Below are 24,934 nucleotides of genomic sequence, written 5' to 3'. Positions count from 1 at the left end.
CTATATCTGACTCTTTTAGTTTTAGGACTTACAAACAACCGTTATGTGAACAAAACTATAATACTCTCTTTAGCAACTTTGTTGCGAGAGTATAAAAATTTAAATTTTAAGTGTGCTTAAATCGGCTGTTAATAGCATCAAAATCGATTTCCAAAAGGATACCGACCCAAAATACTCATTGTACTTTGTACGTGCAGGGTTACTATGGAAATAAAAGTAACTCCATAGGTCCCGCAATCACTAGACATTCCTACTCAAAATATCTGGAACTTTTTGGAAAACCGTATACGAAAACATCGAATTTCACCAAAATAAGGCTAAAAAACTCAATCATAGACTTCTTACTTCTTCTTATTTGGCGTAGACACCGCTTTCGCGATTATAGCCGAGTTAACAACAGCCAGTCGTTTCTTCTTTTCGCTACGTGGCGCCAATTGGATATTCCAAGCGTAACCAGGTCCTTCTCCACCTGGTCCTTCCAACGGAGTGGAGGTCTTCCTCTTCCCGGCGGGTACAGCGTCGAATACCTTCAGAGCTGGAGTGTTTTCGTCCATTCGGAAAACATAACCTAACCAGCGTAGCCGCTGTCTTTTAATTCGCTGAACTATGTCAATGTCGTCATATATCTCGTACAGCTCATCGTTCCATCGAATGCAGAACTTTTTTCTCGAAAACTCGCAACGTCGACTCATCCGTTGTTGACATCGTCCAAGCCTCTGCACTATATAGCAGAACGGGAAGTATGAGTGACTTATAGAGTTTGGTTTTTGTTCATCGAGAAAGGACTTTGCTTCTCAAACGCCTACTCAGGCCGAAATAGCACCTGTTGGCAAGAGTTGTCCTGCGTTGGATTTCTAGGCTGACATTGTTGGTGGTGTTTACGCTGGTTCCAAGATAGACTAAATTATCTACGACTTTAAAGTTATTACTGTCAACAGTGACGTTTGAGCCAAGTCGCCAGTTGGACGACTGTTTGTTTGGTGGCAGGAGATATTTCGTCTTGCCCTCGTTCGCTGCCAGACCCATTTGCTTTGCTTCCATGTCTAGTCTGGAGAAAGCAGAACTAACGGCGCGGGTGTTGAGACCGATGATATCAACATCCATCCTCCGATCATAGACTTAGTGGGTCAAAATATCTGGAAATAATACTAGAAATCTAGTAGGGAGCATGCGTCGAACCGCTTAAACTATTGTAAATACTTTTGTTTTGTATAAATAATCATTAGTGTACATAAACTATTTTGATATAAATTATGTCCATTTTAATGTTTTTTATTTGTGTAAAAAAATATTTTTATATCCTATATTTAATGTTAAATATACATATTTGAAATGAATAAAAAAAAGTTTATTAATTTTAAAACAATTAAACATGTCGTAATTTATTAGAACTAGGTGTATATAAACTTTATTAGTCCACTGTATATCAGATTTGAAAAAATATAGACGGGTTTCAAAGCGGATATAGATATGATTGCTGTACTATCTGAATATGATGTCCATCCTTGTCAATAATGAATAATTTAGAAACATGACAAATAACGATAGGTTTAATTATCTAACTAACGAACACTAAAGGTTATAAACGTTATACTGAACCAGTTATATTCCTTGGTTTTCGAAAACAGTTGTTTTTAAATGTAAAAAATATCTATAAATTTACATAATTGCCTACGCAGACAAGGATAAGTTGTTCATGCAAATAATAATAACAATAACGGTTGCAATATGTAGGTATACAGGTTTCTTTTTCAAATAAGATCTCTTCAAAGGTTTCACACTTCTCGGCTCTCGAAAAATGCGAATCATTTGAAAAACTTCTTATAAATATTTTACGATTTAGAATGAAATTTGAAGAACTCAAGAGATTGAAAATTTTTAAAATAACAAAAAGCAGGTTTTAAATGTTGTTGGTATATTAAAATTTACAAAAAATAAGTCAAACATCAATAAAAGTATCGAAATAGAGCTTAAAGCTTATGGTACCCATACACGATATGTGTGAAATCTCTTGCACAAAGAAGAGAAACCGGAATATAGTTTAATCTTATCTCTTATACCAATTATGAAAAACTTTAAATGACTACATGATATATCATAACAAAATTAATAACAAGAAGAAAAATCGTCAACCTTTTTTATAACGAAGCTACAATACCCTTAACAAATAATGAAGTTCATATACAAGAACGTAAAAGTTTATATGGCGGCTATATGTTATCCGAACTAAAAGATGTTGTCGAATATTGTAAAATTGCCTTGAACAATAATCCACACCAAATTCCTTTTCATTTGTATGGCAGCTCTATGCTATATTGATCCGATATCGGCAGTTCTGGCAAATAAGCAGATACTTTGAGAAAAAAATTAAATCTACAAAATTTCAGAGAGGTATCCCAAAAACTAATCCACCTATTCGGGTATTAATGCACAATGCCATGGCTAAAACAACTCAGTTTTTATAAGCTATCCGACGTTTGCTTTTGGGAATTACAAACTTCAAATTTAATATACCCTATTACTTTATCATTAATTTTTTTATATACATAAATATATGTATATTGTGAAAGTTTTATTAAACGAACGCTCTTTTAAGTGAACATCTCCGTTAAGCATGTAGATTGGTAAGTCCTAACATTATTTGAAATCTATTAAACGAACAGAAAGACCAGTGCCCGCTTCTTTTATCTAATATTATCAATTCGTAAATATGATTTCTATTTTTCGTTCAAAAAAGAAACAACAGCATACCTTAAAGATAACTTTTCTATTTTTTCAGTTATAATAGGTTCTCCCCGCAAATAATTAATGAAAATCAATTAAAGCGAAATGTCTATTTGCTTGAGTACCTGCATTTAAAGTGACTCCTTAATGAATTACTGCACTTAGACACTGTTTTTGTCATCACACAAATGAAATACATCTTTATATAATATATAAAATTTACATGTCACGTTGCATGTCCGCAATGCAGTACTAAACTACTGAACCGATTTCAGCAAAGTTTAGCACACTGTTCGCACTAACATAAAAGATAGGATAGTAAAAACAATTCATAAATAGAAAATACAGGTTAAAGCTATATTAAATGGACACTTTATTAAGCGGACATCTCCATTGGTTGGACCCACAATTTGCTGATGTCTATTAAGTACAATCTATTAAAAGGACAACTCTATTAACTGGACAGATTACACAGCCCGACAAAATTAAAAAAAATGTTTGCTTCTTTGAATTAATCAACTGATTCTAGCTAATTTGGGCGCGGAATTTAAATCTGTAATCAGTTTGTCTCTATCAGCTCTAGTTTTCATGATATAGCTTTTTTATACCCTCCACTTAACTTATGACCTGAAAAAAACATTTCGACAAAAAAAATTGAAATTAAAAATTTACCAACTGATTCTAGTTAATTTGGTTAATAAAAACAATTTTTTTGTGAAATTTTTTTTTCAGGTTATACATAAGTTAAGTGGAGCGTATAAACAAGCTATATCATGAAAACTAGAGCTGATAGAGACAAACTGATTACATATTTGAATTCAGCGCATCCAAATTAACTAGAATCAGTTGGTAAATTCAAAAAAGCAAATTGAGTGTTGGCCTGTGTTATTATCCAATGAAATTTATTTGTATATTCAAAATCAAACCTCAAGTACAATTTTTTGGATTCTTATACCGACAAAAACGTTTTCGCCTTTTTTCGTAAGTAAAATTTTGATTATATTGAATAGTTTATTTTATGAATAATACTTGGTATAAAATGTAACCACAGCAACGCGTGGCCGGATCTACTAGTATGTATGTATATTCAAATTTTTGTATATTGTGTGCATGGAATATGTATGAGCATACATACATACATATGTACGAGTATACAGCAAAACTCATCAAATTGAATGATTATTAGGTGGCAAGTGGAGTACCAAATTTATTTATAATAAGCATTTTCAGACTTACTTGTATAGCGCTCAATTTACCCTTCAATTCCAATGATTTAGGACCTGGTATTGTTTGCGTTTTAACAGCTGGGGCTGCAGGTTCCGCCAGGGTAGCATAATTTCTAGGATATGCAAATCCTGCGTAAACGAGGATACAATAAATATGGTGTGAATGCAAAATAGGGCAATCATTTTATTATACATACATATGTATGAATTTCATCGATTTTGACAAAACACTTTTTACTCGAGGTTTTTTCATTTACATATTTAAACTAACTTTTTCATATATTTATATCACTTATTAGCCTGTCGGAATTAACGACATAATTATTTACCTCTAAGAACAATGCAGTGCCTTGACATTGCCGATGCTTTCAGGAAACTCATATTTATTAATTAAACGAATACTTCAAATGCGAAAAAAAATTGAATTAATGCTGATTTTGTTGTGTCAATAACTGTGTTGTGTGACCGTTGCTACCGTTGCTCACTTAAGTATCAACGTTAAAAAGTACTATGAAAGAGCAGCATCCAAGGCGAATGTTATCGTGGTCGGCCAGTACTGGATTGTGCGCACAATTTCGTTTTACGGAAATTTTACGCTCCCTAAAAGTGGTTATTATTAGGGGAACGCGAGTAAATGTTAACGCTATACGCACATACTGAACTATACATACACACATTCACATATGCATAGGGTGGCGACATGTATTCAATAACAATAAAATGCGACAGCGGCGATACCGCCATCATTACACTACGAGCATTCCCACCAAAACGAACAACTTGCTTGTTATTTGTAAATTTACTACCACAACGAGAATACACAAATTTAGAAATGAGTATCCAAGCATATATGTACATATATACATACAAACATATCTACATTCAAACATAAACCACAGGGAAGTTTTTGGATGAAGTGCTGAGAACGACACATGTCGCGCTCCAAATGAGAAAGTGAGAAGAAAACAAAAAAATGTTATCATATGCATAATAAATATTAACTATAAATTTTATTCTTAACAAACATATATGCATATGTACATATGCATATGTCTGTATATTTGTCTGTTAGAGAGCAGAAAGTTTATGGATACTTTTTAATTCAAATTTAAATATTTAAACTTTGGCTATAGCTTTTAGTATGAGTTTAAGAGTAAGATAATAAGTTCTGAGGTACTATCCTGATAAACAGTTATGGAACTACAATGAAGTTAGAAGATTCGAACTATTTACTAAACAAACTAATTATATACATAGCTGAAATGCATATTTTTCGAGGTTAAATATTTTATTAGAAGTTATATTTGAATTGGAAGATTCGGATATTTGTACATATGAGCGTTTTAATAAGATTGTTTTTAACTTGATGTAATCGTCTTTCAACACTTATTTTATTTTATTTTATTCTCGAATCGTGTTTTTAGAATCGGTGATCGACCTGACATTTTCATACGACCTTTTTAGATTACTTGTCAAGTAATGTGCTGAACACAATGACAGAGTTTTGACAGCTGCACGACTACACGACTGTAGGCCGACAGTTTTCGTTCTCGCTAACTTCAATATTTTCTGATGTGTGGAATACAATGCTCGCGACAGACTGCAAACGACATCTGTCAAATATTAAAATACACAGGTTCTGATGGACGGACCTATTTTGACAGCTGCACGATTACACGACAGACCGCAGCAGCACGACAGTGAACTGAAAATGACGTTGTGAATCCTACTACATGAACATTCGTAAGAAGGCAGCGACATAACAATGGCCGGCATGTGCACAAGACAACACAGCTCTCCATTTTGCATGTTCGGTAAGCGTATCCCGTTATCATGCCTACAGAAGGCAGACAGTAACGAAGTTTGATTAGACAATGAAATAGCACACTTTTAGTTATTTGTACAAATATTCATTATTAATTAGCAATCGTCCATAAATACGCTGTTTTAACAACAACTATAAAAAATTAACATATTTTGAAAATGGGTAGAAATATGAATCGTCTTCTAGAAAAAAGGATGATAATATTTGATCCTTATAAAAAAGGCAAAAATCCAACTCAATTGCCGAAATTATGAGTTCTTCGAGGAAAATGGTATATGCCATCACTTTTGTTAAAAGAGACCCAAATTTGCTCAAAAATAAAAAAATCCACAAAGTTCCTGGGCGTAAAACAACGGAACTTGTTAATACAGCCATCATCAGCAAAAGCAAGGGTGATCCTTTTAAATCATCCCGAGAGATTATGGCGGAAATAAAAAAACAAATTTGTGCTTAACGTATCCAGTAGATTTGCGAAGACGTCTGATGATCTGTTGCTTGGATGAATGAGTCGAAAAAAACACACCTGGAAAAGACGTAAGAGCACGGCTGGATTTCGTTAAAGAAAATTTAGAAAAGGACGTGGAGTGATGAAACTAAGGTGAACCGTATCGGATTGGATGGAAAACCATTTCTCCATCGTCCCAGTTGTCAGGCGTATAACTAACGGCATAATGGTCTGGGAAGCGTTTTCCTGGTATGGTATTGAACCATTGGTAAGGATATATGGTAGAATGGACCAATTTGCATATCTAAACATTCTCAAAAATACTATAGAACCATTCGATTTGGAATCGATGCCAGTGAATTGGATTTTTATGCATGACAATGATCCAAAGCATGCAGCTAAAAGTGTGAAGAACTGAGATGCAAACTCGATTAAAAATTTACGGAACGGCATTAAGATACAGATTGCCGAGTAAAAATTCAAAAATTCGACAGAACCTTGTACCGAAATCAAGGAGGAGATATTAGTGGAGAGCTTGACCAGACGATGCCAAGAAATTATGAAAAATTGTGGGCACACAACAAAATATTAACGTTTTAAGCGCTATAATACTTATCTGATTTCTAATAAATTTATTTAATTTCCGCAGATCCGGCTACTGTGTTATTTCTGTGTCCAGACCTAAACACGCAATGGAAAACTTAATCATTTCTTTTTAAAGAACTATTGAATAAATCTTTTTAATTTTAATTATCGAAAATACACATCTTTTTATTACATTCTCAAAGTGTGCTATTTCTCTGTCCATGACTGTATATATATACCATGTACATATATATTTTTCCTGTAACTAAAAGGAGCTCTTTTTGGAGAGATTTCATAAAGGTGTCTGAGAACGTATTTTACATAGTACTAGCCTAATATGTGTACATGCATCCATATGAATTTATGCAAAGAAGAATTTTATTGTCTCTACAATTTATTTTACAATATATGAATGTACATACGTCAGAACTGGTTCTCAGACGTTAGTAACATGTGCACAAAGAAAAAAAAATTCATTAACAAGAGAAGCAATGTAGTTCTTGTCTTATCTTGACTGGTGAAAGCATGATTAGCTAATAAGTACATACATATTACATATGTATATTGTTGTAGATTTCAAAATAAAACATGAACAGTAAAATATACATATACATATGTATATACAAGTGTGTATAAATTTATGAACAGACAAATAGCATACATATAAAATTATTTTTGAATCCGTGTTTTTGGGACATTTTTATGACAAAATGTTTTATACTTCTTTTAAGAAACTTGGTATAGATATGATAAAAAATACTAAATTAAATAAACTTATTTCTCTTTGAAAATTTTTTTGCTCAACCTTCGCCGATTTCAGTTGCACACAGAAAAAACATACTTCCGGAATTCTGTAAAAAAGGAAACTTTTGTATGAAATAATGTAAAAGAAATTACTGTATCACTCATTACCTTGTTAAAAATTTTATAGATGTCCCCGATTATTCAAGATTATCCCACTCTATACCATGAAAATGCATCCCATACTATGACATTACCTCCATCATACTTTACCATGAAGAAACGTCTTACCATCGGTCCAATTCGATTTACTTTTGTTTCACCGCATCATTATTCTCTTTTCCAAAAATTTCCATCACCACAAGTCTTAGCGAAAGCAATCCGCACATTTATATTTTTGTTTTTAGAAGTGTTTTTTTGTCGTAGAGGTGAGTGTCATTGAGGCGTCTTCTGACAAACCCGATGGATATGTTTAAGCCAAATGCTTCATTAAGTTCTTCCATAATGGCGCAGGAGGCTAAAATGAATCAACTTTGCACTTTCTTACAATTATTCTATCAACTTTGGAAGTGGATTTACGTTAAGAGAATTCCGGATTTTATTTTTTGTTTTTTTCTTATAATCCGAATTGACTTATGTGTTAGCATAATATACCATTTTTTCGAACATTCCTATGTTTTCACGATTTGAGAAGGATTATTCCAGTCTCCAAAGAGTTAATTTTTCTGTAGTAGACCGTATTCCTCTTCTCATTTTTGATTAGTTAATTCTACAATTAAAACTCCACACTAAAATCAATAATATTTCTGCACAACTTTCGATTTTCAAACGTTTCAAATGAGAAATTATCAATAATAGTGCAGTATGCTATTTCTCAGAGCAGTTGCATATTGAAACTTATCAAAAAAAAAAAAAACCGTCAGTCAATATACTAAGCGTCAGTACAGGACAGGTTTTACCGTTACACATTACATTATATTATATATTACACTCGTACAAAATATAAGCCATTTAAAATATTGTACAAGACAGCCTAATGTACCGAATTGAATTGACCTTATTCAACCTTTATTCTAAACAAATTGGCTGCAAGCAAAAACCATTTTCTGATTATTCTACATTCTAGGCTACAAAACTACAGATAATTAGAATGAAAACTCCCACAAGGTTTGGTTCTGATTAGCATAGCTAGATTATGGCAAATTGCGCTTATTGCATACTGCTAAAACAACTGACAGTGAGCATAGCAAGTATTTACAAAAAATTACTTGTCTATTTTGAACTAATTTTATGGAAGAAGCAGCATTGACATGTTAATTGGATTTATATCATATACTTCGGGATGGTATTTGGGATAGCTTTTTTTTGTTAAATAATACATAAAATGTGGACTCTAGCTCAGGAAGCAAATTGGGAAGAACTTAAATATGTTATCTCGAATGGTGATGGTGTTGACTGCAGAGAGGCATTGATAAAAATTAAAGATGCAGTTATTGGTAGTAACAAACAGAAAGGTGCACTCATCTCGCATGATTTGGTGCCTATCATACTCAACACTTGCATCGACCAAGTTCAAAGCCCAGATCGAAAAATGGATGCACTGGTCATATTAGGTAAAGTGAAACTGTTTCCAAATTAATTTGTGAAAATGCGGTAAATTTTTGTGTGCGTTTATTTGTAAGGACGTGTTTAGTAATTTGGCAAACTATAGATTTTAAGCCGCAACTGTTAATTTGGATATTATTAAAAAGATATACTATATATCTTTACCAAAATTCTTAATTTCTCAAAATCTAGGAAATTAAAATGCTTGTTTACGCACAATTTGTTAATGAAATGTACGTATTTATGAAAATTTGCTGGACATTTATAGCATAAGATGCATAAAAACTATATAATCAAATTCAGGTTCTTTTTTTGCAGGTTCTTTGGCGAAAGGATCGGAGGAACAAGTTGAGTGTCTGGTTAAACAATATAATATCGTACCATATTTGTTAAAAGAAATTATGTCAAAGGATAATAGTAAAAAATGCGTTGAAACGTGTCTCAGCACATTACGGTCAATATTTGGGCATACATGCGCTCCCAAGGAAAACTTTCTTGCCAACACGGATGTTTTAAAACATTTTTTGCGTAAGTGCAATCCTTAAATATATATACTAGTTATATGTATATTTCTATTGATAAATTTACTTTTAGGTCTTGCTTCTGCGGGGAGCTCATTAAAAACACAAATATGCATAACCAGCATACTTGTGTCGGTGTGTCAGACAAATGAGGATCAACTGCGACTTCTGCATGCGGGCACATTGCAAATATTATCTCGTATGATTTGCTATGACAACGAAGATATACAAATACCGGCGCTGCGTTGTTTATCCTGCATGTGCTATTCAAATCGATCGGTCGCAGACAATATTTGTGTTATAAGGTTATTATCATAATTAGTGCCGTAGAGAGAAAACTGAGGGGGATGTTTGTAGAGAATTGCTGAAAAAAAAAGAATTGCAAAACATTTTTACAGAGGCCCGGTACTCTGAGAACTGTAGGGAAGTAATATCCCCCAACTCCCCCTTCTCTCTCTTTCACTGATCATAATCACTTTCAAATGGCTCTAATATTAAAACTTTTGACATTGTGTAATATTCTTCTATATGACAGTTTTCAAGGCAGATCTCTGCCAGACATACTCAATTCTCTAACGTCGAGACTGTTTCCTGCTGAAATACAGTTAATCGCGGCCAGATGCTTAACCTATATTTACAGGTCGGGTACTCTGCCCTCTACGGATAATAGAATATCGCAAAAAGCACTTCCCACCTTAGCACGTTTATGTGCCGAAAGTTTTGATCATTCAATTATAGCGTCTGCTTCTGAAACACTAGCCTATCTTATAGAGGTGCGTGCAAAATTAATTAGATGCATATATATCGAATAAACATTATATACCTTTTTTTAGATTGATTCGGAACTGCAACGCACCGCAGCTATTACGAATCATTTGCTGAAGTCACTATCCGATTTATTGCAAAGTCAAGACCCTGGAGTTAAACAAGCGGCGCTCTGTTGTTTTGCGTCTTTAGGTGCGAATGATGAAGCGATAAGAAAGCGTTTAATGGACACCTACGGTCTGATAAATGCTATATTAAATGGCTTAAAAGATTCTAACTCACGGGTGTGTTGCATATTTTTCCGGTTTATAGTTTATAATCAGTTTTTCTATATTTTGTATTCCTTTTTGTAAAAGGTAAAATTGTCTGCAATTAGATGTCTGCACTCGCTGTCCAGATCTGTGCAACAGTTACGCACCACGTTTCAAGTAGATAACTCTATTTCGTATATCAACATTATAAATGTAAAAAGTAAATATTTACAGGACTATACAATTTGGGAACCTCTAATGGGTATATTTACAACAGAAACTTCTATTGAATTCTTGGTTGCTGTTACTTCAACCATTTGTAATCTACTTTTGGAATTTTCGCCATCCAAGGAACCAATAATTAATGCCGGCATTATTGAGAGATTGTGCCAATATACTATGCACGCAGATCCCTCCCTAAGATTAAATAGCATATGGGCTTTAATGAATATGTCATTTCAGTCCGAAATGTATGTGAAAACTGATATTATCAATATGCTTGGTACCAAGCGTATACTGGAACTGGTGAATGATAGCGATACCAGGATTGTGATGAAAACATTAGGGCTGTTACGAAATTTACTGAGTAAAACTCATCATGTTGAAATAATAATGAGAGCGTATTCAAGTGAGGTGCTCGAAGCTATTAATAAGTTACTAGAATCCGATCATTCGTCGGAAGTTAAAGAACAAGCGTTCTGTATTATTGGCAATATTTCTGCTGAAGATGAGAATGGTGATTACATTATAATGAATAATAAAATCATGGCTCACTTGGCTGTATTTCTGGTACATTAATTCCATAAATTCATAAAAGAGTTAATATTGTTAAATACATATCTCTTTTAGTTCCACCATGATAGAAAACTTCAAGCGGGCACACTTTTTGCTATCTATAATCTCGTTCACCGGAAGGATTCATGGTCAATGGAAAAGTATTCTCGACTAAGTGAATCGAATATTATTAAGAATGTTAATGAATTAAATAAGAAAACTATTCGGAACAAAGCACAATGTGAAGACTATATAAGCCGAACTTTAAAGCAAATTGTTATACAATGTAAACATTTCTACCCGGAGATTTTACAGTAATTATTAAAAATATATTTATATACATAATATAATGTACATATGATTAATACTACTATTATTACAATAGTTTTATGTTTTCAAACAGTTTTTCTTGTTGAAATACATATACTGTAGCATTTTGAACGTAAGTTGTTTTGATAATTAAAATCGTAAAAGTATGAAAAAATTACAATATGGTATTTAATACTTTTCTGCAATCATGTCAAATAAACCTAAACCGGAAGTCAAAATTATTATTTTATATTCGCGGTCGTATGGGGAGAGAAGGAGTATACACTATCGAAGGGTACACATAAAATCTTGACGAGAAAGGTCGGTGAGGTAGTAGTTTACCTTCGTACACATGCCATCGATTCCATTGCCCGACGTCAATGTCGTGCAGTCATCTGCGTACGAGGTTATGGAAAACCCTCTAGTGGTTGCGGGAGTTTCGAGATTTAGAAGTTAAACAGGATGACTGACGACCGCTCGGGTCGGGAGTAGTAAGGCCTCAAGTGTCTTCACTACTGGGAAGAGGAGAGTTATCGGTCGATGAGACTCGGGTCGGGAGTAGCAAGGCCTCAAGTGTCTTCAGGAGTTATCGGTCGATAAGATTCCCCTTTGTTGGCGGATTTCCCAGGTTTCAGTAGTGGGACCACTCTTCCGACTTTCCACACATCGGGTATTTGAAGAGTGGTCAGCGACAAGTTGAGGACCTTGATGAGATATCTTACTCCCGTCGAGCCTGGATGCTTTAGCATCAGCATGGTGATGACACCCTGAACCTCGTCATCGGTGAAAACAAGTGGCATCAGTCGTTTGGCATTTTGCGCAGCCGTCGGTCAACGCATCGTTTGGTTTTGTCTACCGAAGTATACAGTGTAAACTGTCGGCTAAAATAGCTCGCGCACTTCTTCGGGTCCGAAGAGGCATGACMATTGAATTGAACTTCAACTCGGTCGTCGTGTCTCTTCGGGTTAGACAAAGCTTTGACAGTAGCCCAAAGTTTACTCACACCGGTGGAGAGGTTACAGGACTTCAGGTGTTCTATCCTTTTCGTCCGCTTATGATGGTTTACCATACGCACAATCTCCAAATTGAGATCCCTTATTCGGGTATCCCAGGGATCGGCATGGTGTAAGGTGTCACGCTCGTTAGCTAAAACGGCTAGGAAGTTGGGGCGGATTTCCGCTATTCGTCCAGCTGGGATTAAGCGAGCAGTAGCTGCTGCGATCACCTTGCGCAATTGACGTTCGCCAACGCATACGTCCGTAGGAATGGGTAAAGCGTTAAAGATGCTCTCAGTAAATTCTGGAAAGCCGACCATGTTAGCTTTGTTAAAGTTAACGAAGGTACGGTTGTCCACATAAACGAAACCGCCAGGTTTCTCGGGGCAGATAGTCTTATACGAGAGTTAGCTTAAGTCGCCAGGTTATGCTATTTATCAGACCACCACTAGCAATGGTAATATCGGGCAAGTTACTACAGGTGCCCATAACTCTGGTGGGGGCTTCGTCATTCATTGTGCAGAATCTGTTGTATCTGTTGTCAAGGGTAGTATTTCTGCGGTCGATGTCTTCATTGATTAGACGATACTGCATGGTGTTGTGCCATATGGAGACCAGGCCACCACCACAATCTCACTGGTATTCTGTACGTATTACGTTGAAACAGGCACAACTCAGAAGATCTGGGCGGTTGTTCAGCTTGGTTTCTTGGACCACAGCTATCGATACGCGCAACCGATTCATGAGTGTAACTATCTCCGCGATCTTGCTCTGGAGTCCTTTGTAGTTAAATTGAAGCAGCCGGGTTTATCTCGAGTGTCCGTGGACGGTCCTGGGAGTGAGGAAGTGACGTGAGGGTGGTATTTGTTGCAGCTGCAGAACCCGTAAGGACGGTTGTCTCACTAGGGTGTTGATTGGCGACGCCACTGGTGTGTGTTGCGGGGGCAGACTTCTGCAGCATGGGGTAACTTGACTGACGTAACTTTCTGACGTATGACGGTCTGACACACGAACAGACTGTGCGAGGAACCAAGAGTTGCTGATTGGTTCTCGCGCGAGGATTGGAGCGGGATGAAGGTTAGGGGTGGGCAAGTCAGAGTGGGAGCTATGTTGCCTATGTTGCCTGTTTAAGTTCCTGGGGACCGTGGAGATCCTCTATTGGCCACTCGAGGTGAGTGGCGACGTAGCGCGCGAACTGTGTGCAGATTGCACAGCCGTAGAGGCTAGCGTCGCAGTATTGCCTAGGCAACATGGAGCCACGTAACGCGTGTTCCACTCCCTATGAGTCTTAAGGCCTGAGCAGGTCTTAAAATTGCATGTATTGCACCTGACCGAAATGGTGTTTGGATGGAAATTTTAGGGCAAACGCAGCAGAAAAATTCCTCCGGGCTCGGGTTGGACACAATGCCAGCACATGTCAGGAGGATACGGAGCAACCCCGCTGCAAGGCATTGCTCCAATAACGACGCACACAAATTAACACTCACCGATCCAAACGGGGTTAGATCGCTGAAAAAAAAAGCCTTTGGTCGGATGAAATCCGAGTCAATTCCGGTACGTAGAACCGGCTGTCGTTTGAATTGAACTTGATTTTAATCGGAGAGTTTGAATGGCAATTATATGCTATACTGGTCCAATCTGAAAAATTTATTCGGAGATTATAGTGTTGACACAAGTAACATTCGAAAAGATATTTTTTCAAATTAAATAGTTTTTTCATATAAGGACATGTATCGTTTTGTTTTTATGGTATGATATCTCAAAAACTGAGGGATTGGTTCACGAATTTACAGACAAACGGACTAATCAAGTCAGATAATTGTGCTGTATGTACAATGTATATGTAGGTATATATATATATATATACAGGGGATCCAGCCACGCGTTGCAGTGGTATACGTTTTACACCATTATTCATATAATAAACTATTCAATACGATGAAAATACAGGTATATAGTAAGAATCCAAGGGATTGTACTTGAAGTTTAATTTTGAATATGTTCATACAAATAAATGTCATTGCAAAAAATACCAAATTGGAAACTGCTTTCCCAATGTTTGGCTTTTCTTTCTAGTTAATAGAGCTGTTCGTTTTAGAGCGTCCATTCAGGTTCAGTAGTTTAGGAGTCCATCGCGAAACAACGTGACACGTACTTTTATATATTATATAAAGATATATGGTAAATTTTAGAATAGCATCCTCGGATTTTGGGGTTAAAATGGGTATGTACGGATAGATATAGTTGCCGCTGACTATTTTAAAAGCGTGTTTTCTTCTGGGTCTTATAAACTTCGCGGCAATTTTAATATACCGTGTTCAGGCTATAAAAATGGTTTTCAAAAGCGTCCAACACATAGAAAACAAAACAATTCAAAGCAAAGGTTAACACTTAGGAGAAATCAAAACACTTTGAGATGTACAAAAAGCAGCACATCTGCTCCATCGACTAAAATATAAGACATACAACGATATTTGTAGAGATAAGCAGTATTTATGTATATGTCGTTATTTTACATAGTTAAATTTTAAAATTAACTCAAAACCATATAACTATTATACAGAAATAGCTTTTAACTGGAATATAGAAAAGACAATTACAGTTCTAGCAAGCATATCTTTTTGGTATATTTTCATAAAGAGCAAAATTAAGCTGAAAAAGTTTTTAATCGAAAATGTCGCCAACAATATTAATCTACGTGGTGATACTCATTTTATACCGAACAAATTGTTCTGATTCGATTTTATTTCCAATATTTCTTTTTCGGGATTCTTATTTATAGCTCGACTTTTATACAATTTATTTTCTCATTCCTAATTCTTGGTCATTACTGTCATTTCCATTATGAAATCGTGATTTCTGGTAAACAAAAGGTTTTGCTTACCTGAATTTCTGATAATAGTGCGATAAATACAAACTATGTTGAACGAATTAATATCGTGGGTTTTAAATACATACCTTGGCAAATATTTGGAAGATTTTAATCCACAGCAGTTGTCAGTGGCGTTGCTTTCAGGTGCGTTGTTGAAAACTTGTGTGCATTACATTTTATGACAATTTTGTAGCAGTTAACGTTCATGTAAATCGGTGAAAAGTCGAATTTAATATAAAAAAAACGTTGTCTGCAATGCAAAATTGTACACTAAATTGCGTTTCTTATTTATTTAACAATTCCGGGCCTTGTTTTATTTCGCACTCAAAATAAAAACCTTATAGGGTGTTGAATGCGATGTTTACAGATTTACACAAATAAAAACTTTTAAGCAAATTGAATCTACACATACACCTTTGTACTTTCGCATGCAAACGGGAAAATTTAAATATTGAATAGAACTCTTTTGAAACTATCTAGTTGAAATTAAATCTAGTATTTGTTTCCATTGACATGTAAGTATAATATATACATAATTTAATATTCGTTTGCATGAAGAATATAGATAAGATAACAATAACAATAGTTATAAGTATATGTTTTTGTTTACAAACTAATGTATTTTTTACCTTCTCAGGCGAAGTCGAATTAGAGAATGTTCCAATCAGAAAAGATGCACTGCGATCATTCGGAATACCCGTTCAAGTGCACTCGGGGAACATTGGCAAGATAAAACTGCAAATACCAGTGCGTCAGTTTCGCACTGCGCCATGGTGTATAATTATTGAGCGTATTTATGGGGTGTTTGGACCAAAAGACCTTGACGATTGGGATGATGAAAAGGAGAAGAATTCCGAGTATGAATTTAAAGTTGCAGAACTAGATGCCAAAGAAGCCAAGTGGCGCGTTGAGAATGGTTACCAAATTGATAGCTACTACTCAAATTCTTATACAAGTTGGCTTAATTATGGCACCACACTAGCCACGAATATTCTTGAGAACCTGGAGCTGAAAATTAACGATGTACACATACGTTACGAAGACGCCATAACTGTGAAGGGTATATATTTTGCTGCCGGCATTAAAATTAACTCATTAACTGTACAGAGCTGTGACAGTAATTGGCAAGCGCGTTCAAATGCGACTGCAGATCAAAACATATCATACAAACTTATCGAACTAAAGGATTTTTCTTTATATTGGGATCGTCTGACAGAGGCCAATCATTGTTCACAATTACTATCCAAAGAATTACTGGAACACATGAATAAGTTGTGCGATGCTCGCAAACACCATTATATATTGCAACCAATAAGTGCGCATGCACATTTCAAACGGGAGTGCTGCAAGCAAGCCATTCGCTCAAAATCCAAGCCGCGTTTAAATTGCGAATTTCAGGTGCAGGAAGTAAAAATCTCTGTCAGTGACGTATGTATTAAAATATATTCATAAATATACTTCATATAACTTTATAAAAATATATATTTTTTAGCTGCAGTACAAGCAAATAGTTGACTGTGTTTATGGTCTACGGCAGATTAATCGCACGCGTTCCTACAAATTGATGCGTCCATCTTGCGAAGTTTTCGAAAACGCTACACTTTGGTGGAAATATGCCGCCAAATGTCATGGTTTTATACATCGCAGTAATGAAAATAAATGGACTAAATTAAGAGAAAACTTGCGTTATATGCGTATTTACAAGCGACTGCTAATAAATCCAAATGATAATATTACCGCCGAAGAGCGGGATTTTAAAGCGCATATGGAAAAGACAAGAGAGTTACATGAATTACATAATCTACGTACTGTTTGCCGCACAAATATTTTTACAAATGATGTAAATTTAAGAGCAAATTCCATAAATCACGGCAAAAGCATGTTGTTCCATTGGTTTCCCAACTGGTGGGGTTGGTATGGCAACACAGAGAGCAGTGTTGTGACAGCACAAGATGAGGCATATAAAAACATTGAAGACGATATATTTAATGCGTTAGAAGATACGATAGAGAATGATCCATTCTCGAAACGCGATATGGTTTTCGGTTATTTTAGCTTTATATTAGTTGACGGGCAATTAATTGTGAGTACTGAAGATGTTGCTTATGAACGAACGGCGGTTAATTTCGAAATGGACTTTCAAAATTTGATTTCGTTCATTGAAATGAAGCCGAAATTCAGCACCTATGTAATTGGCATATCATTGGGTTCAGTTTGTCTCAAAGATAAATTAACGAAAAATACAGAATTTCCATTTTTGGTCAAGCCGCAATTCGATGAACTGCCTACCAAACCATTACCACCCAGCACCGGTTACCAGTTGGTTGATTTCAAACGCTTCTTCACCAAAGAACAGCATGTGGACTCTGCACCAGAGCCGTGGTTTCAATTAAGCTATGAAAAAGGTCCCCCGGATATACAGTCGGATATGCGATTGGTTATAAAATCGCGCAGTTTGGATATCGTTTATAATAAGCATGCTTTCGATTGTTTAAAGTCATTCTTTGTGAAGCCCGTAAACGATGTGTACTTTAAGTACAAGCTTACTAAAAGCAGTCAAAACCACTTAAAGTTTCTACAAAACTGGCAACAATATTTAATAGGCAATAAGGTAAGCACATAGATTTGTATACCCTGAACAGAGTATATTAAGTTTCCCATGTTTTTTGTAATATCCAGAAAGAACTTTCGGCCGTCTCCTATAAATATCTGTGTCGTTTTGTCATAACATCTTAAGTCTAAAAATCGTGTTTGGAGATATTAACGATTTTGTATAAAATCATATGTGCTGCAGTTAAAAAAAAACGTTTAGCCCAATAAAAAGTTTAACTATTATTAAATTAAAATTAGGCAAGTTTTGAAAAATAGCTTGTTTGAAAGTATTGTTTTTTTTGTTGTTTTGTACTTAAGATGTTTTGTAAAACATAACATAAAAAAAATAACTAAGAAACGATGTCTTAATTAGACTTAAGATTCTATTACGGAAGAAAGACTAGAGTTTTTAAACTTAATAAGTAGACATAAGAGCTTCTGTTAAAATTGAAACAAGTAAGTCAAAGGAGATAGGATGTTTGTTTAATTTTTGTATTTCTTAGAAAAACGATTTAAATTTACCAGTTCATATATTTTTATTTAAAACGCAAAAAATATCCAAAAAATAAAAGGAAATGTTTAAGTTTTTCAGTCAAGCTTGTAAATATTTGATTGTTCTATATTTAACCGTTGCTTTCATCGTTTTTGGTTAGATCTGGATGACAGTTTAACATAACTTCTGAAGATAAGTTCATATAGAAGCCTCTATAAATTTCATCCACTAGCGGCAGCATATCTATAAGATCATTTTTCTTTTTAGTGCTAATTTTTATTGGTGCGACATAACAATTTTTTAAATCTTTTATTTTGACGGAATTGATTCCTCGCTTTTTTATGTTAATGCACTTGAAAGGATCATGTATGCTAAGTTTATAGGTCCATAAAGGCCTTTTGTAGAATGACAGTGAAGTTCTCAACAGAGGTGTGGGAAGGCACTGTTGAAGATCGAAACAAAACACTTTTAGTTTATTATCATTTAGAGATTTTTCCTTATCGGTTTTTTTAGCATCATAAGCTTGTTGTGCTATATTGAGATGTTCAGTTTGCTCTATTTTTAGAGATTCAAGTTCTTCGGACTTGGCAACATGTATTTTACATTGAAGCAAATCACATTTATGGCAATTGTCAACTTTAGGTTTTTTAAATTTTAAATCGAGTGCACCAAAGAGTTGAGCAAATTTTGAAAGCGACACGGAATGGTTGTATTTATCTTTATAAAGGCGATACAATTCAGCTAACGACAAATCACTCGGTAGATAACGCCTGGCAGTATCACGGCGAGTGTAGTGCGACTCATATGATGGAAAGCTTTTTATGAAGTCTAAAATTTCTTGCTCTCTTGACCGAGAAAGCTTTTTAGAGCACGAATGTTTTCCGCGCAAATCTCCACTAACTCCTCCTTCAAGTTTTGTGGGACCGGAGCCATACATAGCGGTAGGACCCCACACTCTTAAAGAGCTGCTCCGTACGGAGGAGAGAGTGGAGAGAGAACGGCACTGGCGACAGGCAGCAAGTATGCGCCTCGCCAAGCTGCTTTTAGGAGGATACAATCTCCCCACATTTAAAGAACTAATTCACCTCCCCCGTGAAAAATTCCGCCTCCTCGWCGYAATCTACACAGGGCACTGTAAGCTCAGGAAGCACCTGTCCAACATGGGYATGGTCTCCTGTGCYAACTGCCGATTCTGCGACCTGGAACAGGAAACACCAGCACACCTAATCCTGGATTGCTCAGCAATCTGTGGAAAAAGGCTTAAGGAACTGGATTCTGCTTACATCAGCAGGGATCACTTCACCTCACTAGCGCCCGGCAAACTCCCAGAACTATTCAATCTGCTGGGGCTCTGGGAGGTCATGTGATATAGGAGAGGGCACAATAGACCTTAGCTCGCGGTGCATTACCTCAAATAACATTCTATTCTATTGACACCACTCACGCGTTATCTGTCAAAAAAAAAACTTGAGAAAATATCTCTACTTAGATACAATAATGCATAATTGTTTTACATCGCTTTAGGATTTTCGTACAACCTGGTCGCTAGAGATCGACATTTCTGCGCCGCGTATCATATTTGCTGATAATCATTTGGAGAAAAACACAGGTGTGGTTGTTGTCGATTTTGGACGCTTCCAAATGCTTAAAAATGAATGCCACAAAAAGGAGCCACTAGTTGCGCGTGACAACACTGCTGCCAGTGAGACTACTTCAAAATTGGGCAAAGAGAGTGAAGATGAAGATTTTATGACGCCTTGCTCAACACCACCAGGCTCGGAAATTAGCTTGATTGAGTCGCCTACGCTACGACAGAATTCTGTGGCGGTTGTCAATACTGATACCGGTTTGGAGAGTGCCTTTCATAAGAAAATTTACGACAAATACTTTATAAATCTAACAGATCTGCAAGTAATTGTTTGTAAAAATCGCGAACGTAATCACGCTTGCACAAAGCACTCATCGAATTTTCATTTACTAGAGAAATTTAGCATCTCGTTAGAGTTGGAACGACGGGTTATCTATACCACAGATCCTGACTACCCATCGTTAACTCTATACGGCACACTACCAAAGATTGTAGCGCATGTTAATGAACAGAAATTGAACGAATTTTTTAAGATAGTCTATCCCATAATCTCTGATAGATTTGACGTTAATGAAATTAGATATGATAATGAAAACGCTAACAACGAAAAGGAAAGTGGCGCGAGTGAAAATGTTGATCGAAATGACATTAGGAATGAGCATAAGGCAGAAATATCGCCGAATTTTATAAATACCAACCTGATGATTATACAGTTTGTCATTGGACAAATGGCACTGGAAGTGCAATCGTTGGAGCGCAGCATTGCCGAGCTGCAAGTGGTGGGAGTGCGAGCCGGGATTACAAAGTGTCCAGAAGACACACACATTAGTATGTCAGTGCATGGTTTGTTGTTAGTTGACGCTATACAGTCATTTGGTCCAGATTTCGAGCTGCTTGTAGCAAGTCATCGCCACGTGGGGTGAGTAATAAAGTTAATTGAAGTCTAGAATTTTATTTATTAAATAATAAATCAACACTTAAACAGCATGGATAGCATTTCGGGTAGTTTGAAACAAAGTAAACCCTGCTCTCCCATGTCACCCGCTTCACCAGACCCTATGCTGAGCACCGAACGTTGCACCAGTCCACATACTTTAAACAGAGCAATCAGTGCGCTTCAAAGTGGTTAGTATACTCTAAATGAGGGTTACAAATAATCTATTAAAAAGATAATTAAATTGACCTTTTAAACGAAGATATTTTAATGTCGTAGTTTCAATTAAAAATAATTTTAAAATTTCTAATTACAAATATCGCGGATTCAAGAATAAAATCAGAATTTAATTTAAAATTAATAGGAATTAATGTTGTTGTTGTTGTTGTAGTTGTAACGGCAGAATTCTGCCGAGTTGACAGTCCTTGGCCGGATAAAAATCCGGGTCCGTTCCGGTTTTCGTAGACCCGACTGTCGTGGGAACGGTAATATGAATTAATCATAAATATCGGAATAAGAAATATAAAAGACAATCCCAAGTTTACAATTAAAAATTAAAAAAATAATATTAAATTATTTCCCTTTTTTGAAAAGTTTAACACTTTTATTTACATTTCATTAGTTTCAATTATATTTTTTCTGTTAGAAATATGTAAAAATCTTATTGTTACACAAATTCCAAAATTAAAAGATATTCTATCAATCTTTAATCTTGAATTTGGAATTAAAAATTTTAATTTCGAATTTTTAATTTAAAATTGTTTGATTAAAAAATTCGCAACTTTGTTTATAAATATATATGTAAATTGTAAATATTTATTTTAATATCAATTTAATAATTTACAGGTCGCAAATATTTCGACATGGATTATGATGAATCGCAGGCGCTGATAAATATGGATCTGAATTTCATTAATGCCAATGATGAAAACGATTCGCTACAAATTGCAAATATTGCATTCAACAACTTGGATATTATTGGTGAGTGCTGTTTGCATGAATATTTATTGAAAATATAATTCTCTCCATTCTGACTGTAGCCAATCAAGAAACCATTGTTGAATTGTTGGGTTTCGCAACACGCTTACATAGTACGCACGAAACGATTTTCCACCGTCATCATAGTTCAGCTGCCGACACATATGCGCAGAACAATAATAAAAAACCAATTCCGGTCAATTTACGCACAGAAATCGGTTTTGATTTTCATCGATTGAATATATTAGTATTACGTAGCATAAATAAAGGTGATTTTTCTGTGGGTCGAAAGGTGGGCACACTAACAATGAGTGAAGCCAAAATACAAGCCACATTTGGCGAAGATATAAGCGTAATGGGCTCACTGGGGGGCGTGCAAATCATTGACATCACACCGGAAGGTGTTAATCATCAGCGTATATTCTCCGTTGGCAAAGATCCACTCACAAATGATACAGCGGAATTTTACAAGCACGATCTACTCCATACTCTAACAAATGAATTGTACAATGATAATTATGCTGATAATCAATTGAATGCTTTGTTTTTTCAAATTTATTGCCAGAAGGATTCTATGCCCAATTTGAAAATACGCATGGCCTCTGTGTGGTATGTGCATTGTCCGCGTTTCATACAGGAAATTAATATGTGTATTTCACAATTCAAACATTATCTCAAGTAAGTCCTGTTTTTAAGTGTATAATTTTTAAAATTTTCCATAATTGTTCTTGTTTTATAGAAATTTCGCCACATCTATACGGAATAAAGCCAGCGATATGGCGAAAGAACTTGTGCAGCACATACAAAAAACCAAAGACACTGAGACTGAAAAATTGCGTACAGCTGGTCAAATATCGTAAGTTTTGGATTTCAAATATGGCTTACTTGAAAAATCAATCGATACAATTGGCACTTATAAAGCCGTTGAAATTTGTTACTAAATGGTTTTTAGCGACGTTTTAGATTTAATACTTTTTTGTTTTATTGTATTTATATTTAGTCTTTTTATAGTATACTATAGCTTCTGTACAAACTGACCGATCATAAAAAAATTTTGGAAAGAAAATATTAATTGGAAAATAGTGGACTATAATCACGCCTACTTTCCAATTTTTAATTCCACTTATTCTTTCACTTTCCACCTTGCACAAATACTGCCTTTGAGATATCCCAGATTGTGACCAAAAATAATTTCAAACTTTTCGAGCCTCCTGGTACCGAATATATAGTCTTAGTCAGTATTGCGAATTTTTTATCGCAAATGTCGGCCAATCTGTAGGAAATATGTAGAAACCCAGAGGGAATTCTTATGTGATAATACGCTCCGTGTCAAAATTGAGCTGAATCGGATCAATAATTTCCTAAGTCCACATACATATACCTAAAGAAAGATTATTCTAACTACCGGCTAACTTTTTACCGGAAATATCGGGCAATATGTTAGTTACTCAATGAAATGGGAATAGCGTGTTTTTATATGCATCTTTATACATAAAATGGATAAAATCTTGTGGAAACTTGCCATAGCTCCCATATAACTAATATCAAATTTTTTAAACATTCCGTTGACTTTAGTCGATATACATATATTGGTGATAGTATGCGAGGTACCTTAATAGTCGAGTTAACAACAACGGAGATTCCAAACAAAACCAGGTCCCTTTCCACCTGGTCCTTCGAACGGAACGTTTGTCGAGAGAGGACTTTACTTCTCAATTGCCTACGTCCGAAGTAGCACCTGTTAACAAAATATATTCTGCGTTGGATTTCAAGTCTGAAATTGTTGCTGTTAATGCTGGTTTCAAGAAATTATCTAAGACCTCGAAGTTATGGCTGTCAACAGTGACGTGGGTGCCTAGTCACGAGTGCGACGACTGTTTGTTTGATGACAGCATAAATTTCGTCTCTCGGCTCTCGTTCACCACTAGACCCATTTGCTTCGCTGGATCTCTAAATTCTTTAGACCAACGTTTAACAAAACTAAGAGCGCCGTTAGCTTTAAAAACCGTGGAAGATGCATGAAGATTACTTACTTACTCCCATATCAACAAAACTGCATACTTGCTCCAAGCGAAAGTTTTGTATTACGTATGAAGGTCTACGTGAATACCACATCGATATACATTTTTTAGTGTTCAATGTTATATCATTTCTAAGTCTGTTGGCAACTGACATCTTTCACTATTTAAAGTATATGATTTAAAAAGTTTTACTTCGTCAGCATATGATAAAACTCGTAATACTCCCTAGACGGACATTAATTAAGTCAGAAAAAGTATAACTTGTTAAGTTTTATTACTAAGACTAGCTGACCCCGCAGCCGTTGTCCTGCTTGAAATTATGTGTTTTGAAAGTTGAATTTATACTGTGTTGAAAATCATTTATATGCAATTTTCCTAAATTTTTTTTTAATGTAGCGTAGGTTGATAGAAAAAAATTTTTGGTTTCTGTTCTGGTGATGGGTTTCCAACTCATGTGCACAGAACAGATTTGTGCCACACTCTTCTAGCGACTATCTTTGTGACCTGTTATTGTCATCGCAAATGCAATTTTCCCTGGAAAGTGAATACATTTGAACTGAAATGGCTGTCTCCTTGTATTCGATAACTGCGTCACAATCAGTCGGATTCCATTACACAGTTTCGGCGAATGATGATTGTAAAACATAATAATGACAGATCATTCATGGCTTCATCTTCATTGTCAAGACG

General features: G+C 35.4%; 4 protein-coding genes across 5 annotated transcripts in view; 2 read left to right on the top strand and 2 right to left on the bottom strand.

Annotated features, from left to right (window-relative positions):
• Positions 1–4,591, bottom strand: part of LOC108970299 (4-aminobutyrate aminotransferase, mitochondrial) — a 63,759-nt gene extending 59,168 nt beyond the window's left edge. Inside the window, exons 1-2 of the mRNA XM_018935614.1 lie at positions 4,280–4,591; positions 3,961–4,079 (exon numbers count right to left, since the gene is read on the bottom strand). Of these exons, the coding sequence (XP_018791159.1) occupies positions 3,961–4,079; positions 4,280–4,331 (171 nt within the window). The 5' untranslated portion in view covers positions 4,332–4,591. The remainder of the gene's footprint in view (positions 1–3,960; positions 4,080–4,279) is intronic.
• A 4,237-nt stretch (positions 4,592–8,828) lies between these two features.
• Positions 8,829–11,900, top strand: LOC108970294 (armadillo repeat-containing protein 8-like). Of its 2 annotated transcripts, none has more exons than XM_018935598.1 (8): positions 8,829–9,159; positions 9,455–9,679; positions 9,746–9,977; positions 10,208–10,445; positions 10,506–10,721; positions 10,794–10,865; positions 10,923–11,477; positions 11,538–11,900. In XM_018935598.1, exons 1-8 carry the CDS (start codon positions 8,931–8,933, stop codon positions 11,778–11,780), a joined length of 2,010 nt encoding a protein of 669 aa, XP_018791143.1. In that variant the 5' UTR covers positions 8,829–8,930; the 3' UTR covers positions 11,781–11,900. The 2 variants fall into 2 exon arrangements, with proteins under 2 accessions (XP_018791143.1, XP_018791144.1); XM_018935599.1 differs by having other exon boundaries at positions 8,831–9,159; positions 9,470–9,679.
• Positions 11,901–12,570: 670 nt separating this feature from the next.
• Positions 12,571–24,934, bottom strand: part of LOC108970286 — a 64,834-nt gene continuing 52,470 nt past the window's right edge. Inside the window, exon 3 of the mRNA XM_018935586.1 lies at positions 12,571–13,146. Within this exon, the coding sequence (XP_018791131.1) occupies positions 12,571–13,146 (576 nt within the window). The remainder of the gene's footprint in view (positions 13,147–24,934) is intronic.
• LOC108970293 (vacuolar protein sorting-associated protein 13D) overlaps positions 15,548–24,934 on the top strand; it is a 36,925-nt gene continuing 27,538 nt past the window's right edge. Inside the window, exons 1-8 of the mRNA XM_018935597.1 lie at positions 15,548–15,782; positions 16,276–17,066; positions 17,131–18,249; positions 20,248–21,230; positions 21,297–21,436; positions 22,092–22,226; positions 22,286–22,901; positions 22,963–23,079. Of these exons, the coding sequence (XP_018791142.1) occupies positions 15,686–15,782; positions 16,276–17,066; positions 17,131–18,249; positions 20,248–21,230; positions 21,297–21,436; positions 22,092–22,226; positions 22,286–22,901; positions 22,963–23,079 (3,998 nt within the window). The 5' untranslated portion in view covers positions 15,548–15,685. The remainder of the gene's footprint in view (positions 15,783–16,275; positions 17,067–17,130; positions 18,250–20,247; positions 21,231–21,296; positions 21,437–22,091; positions 22,227–22,285; positions 22,902–22,962; positions 23,080–24,934) is intronic.

Source organism: Bactrocera latifrons, unplaced genomic scaffold (genome assembly GCF_001853355.1).
Source record: "Bactrocera latifrons isolate USDA-ARS-PBARC rearing strain unplaced genomic scaffold, ASM185335v1 scaffold_296, whole genome shotgun sequence".
In the NCBI taxonomy this organism is placed as follows: domain Eukaryota; kingdom Metazoa; phylum Arthropoda; class Insecta; order Diptera; family Tephritidae; genus Bactrocera; species Bactrocera latifrons.
This window is presented reverse-complemented; position numbering and strand designations above follow the sequence as displayed.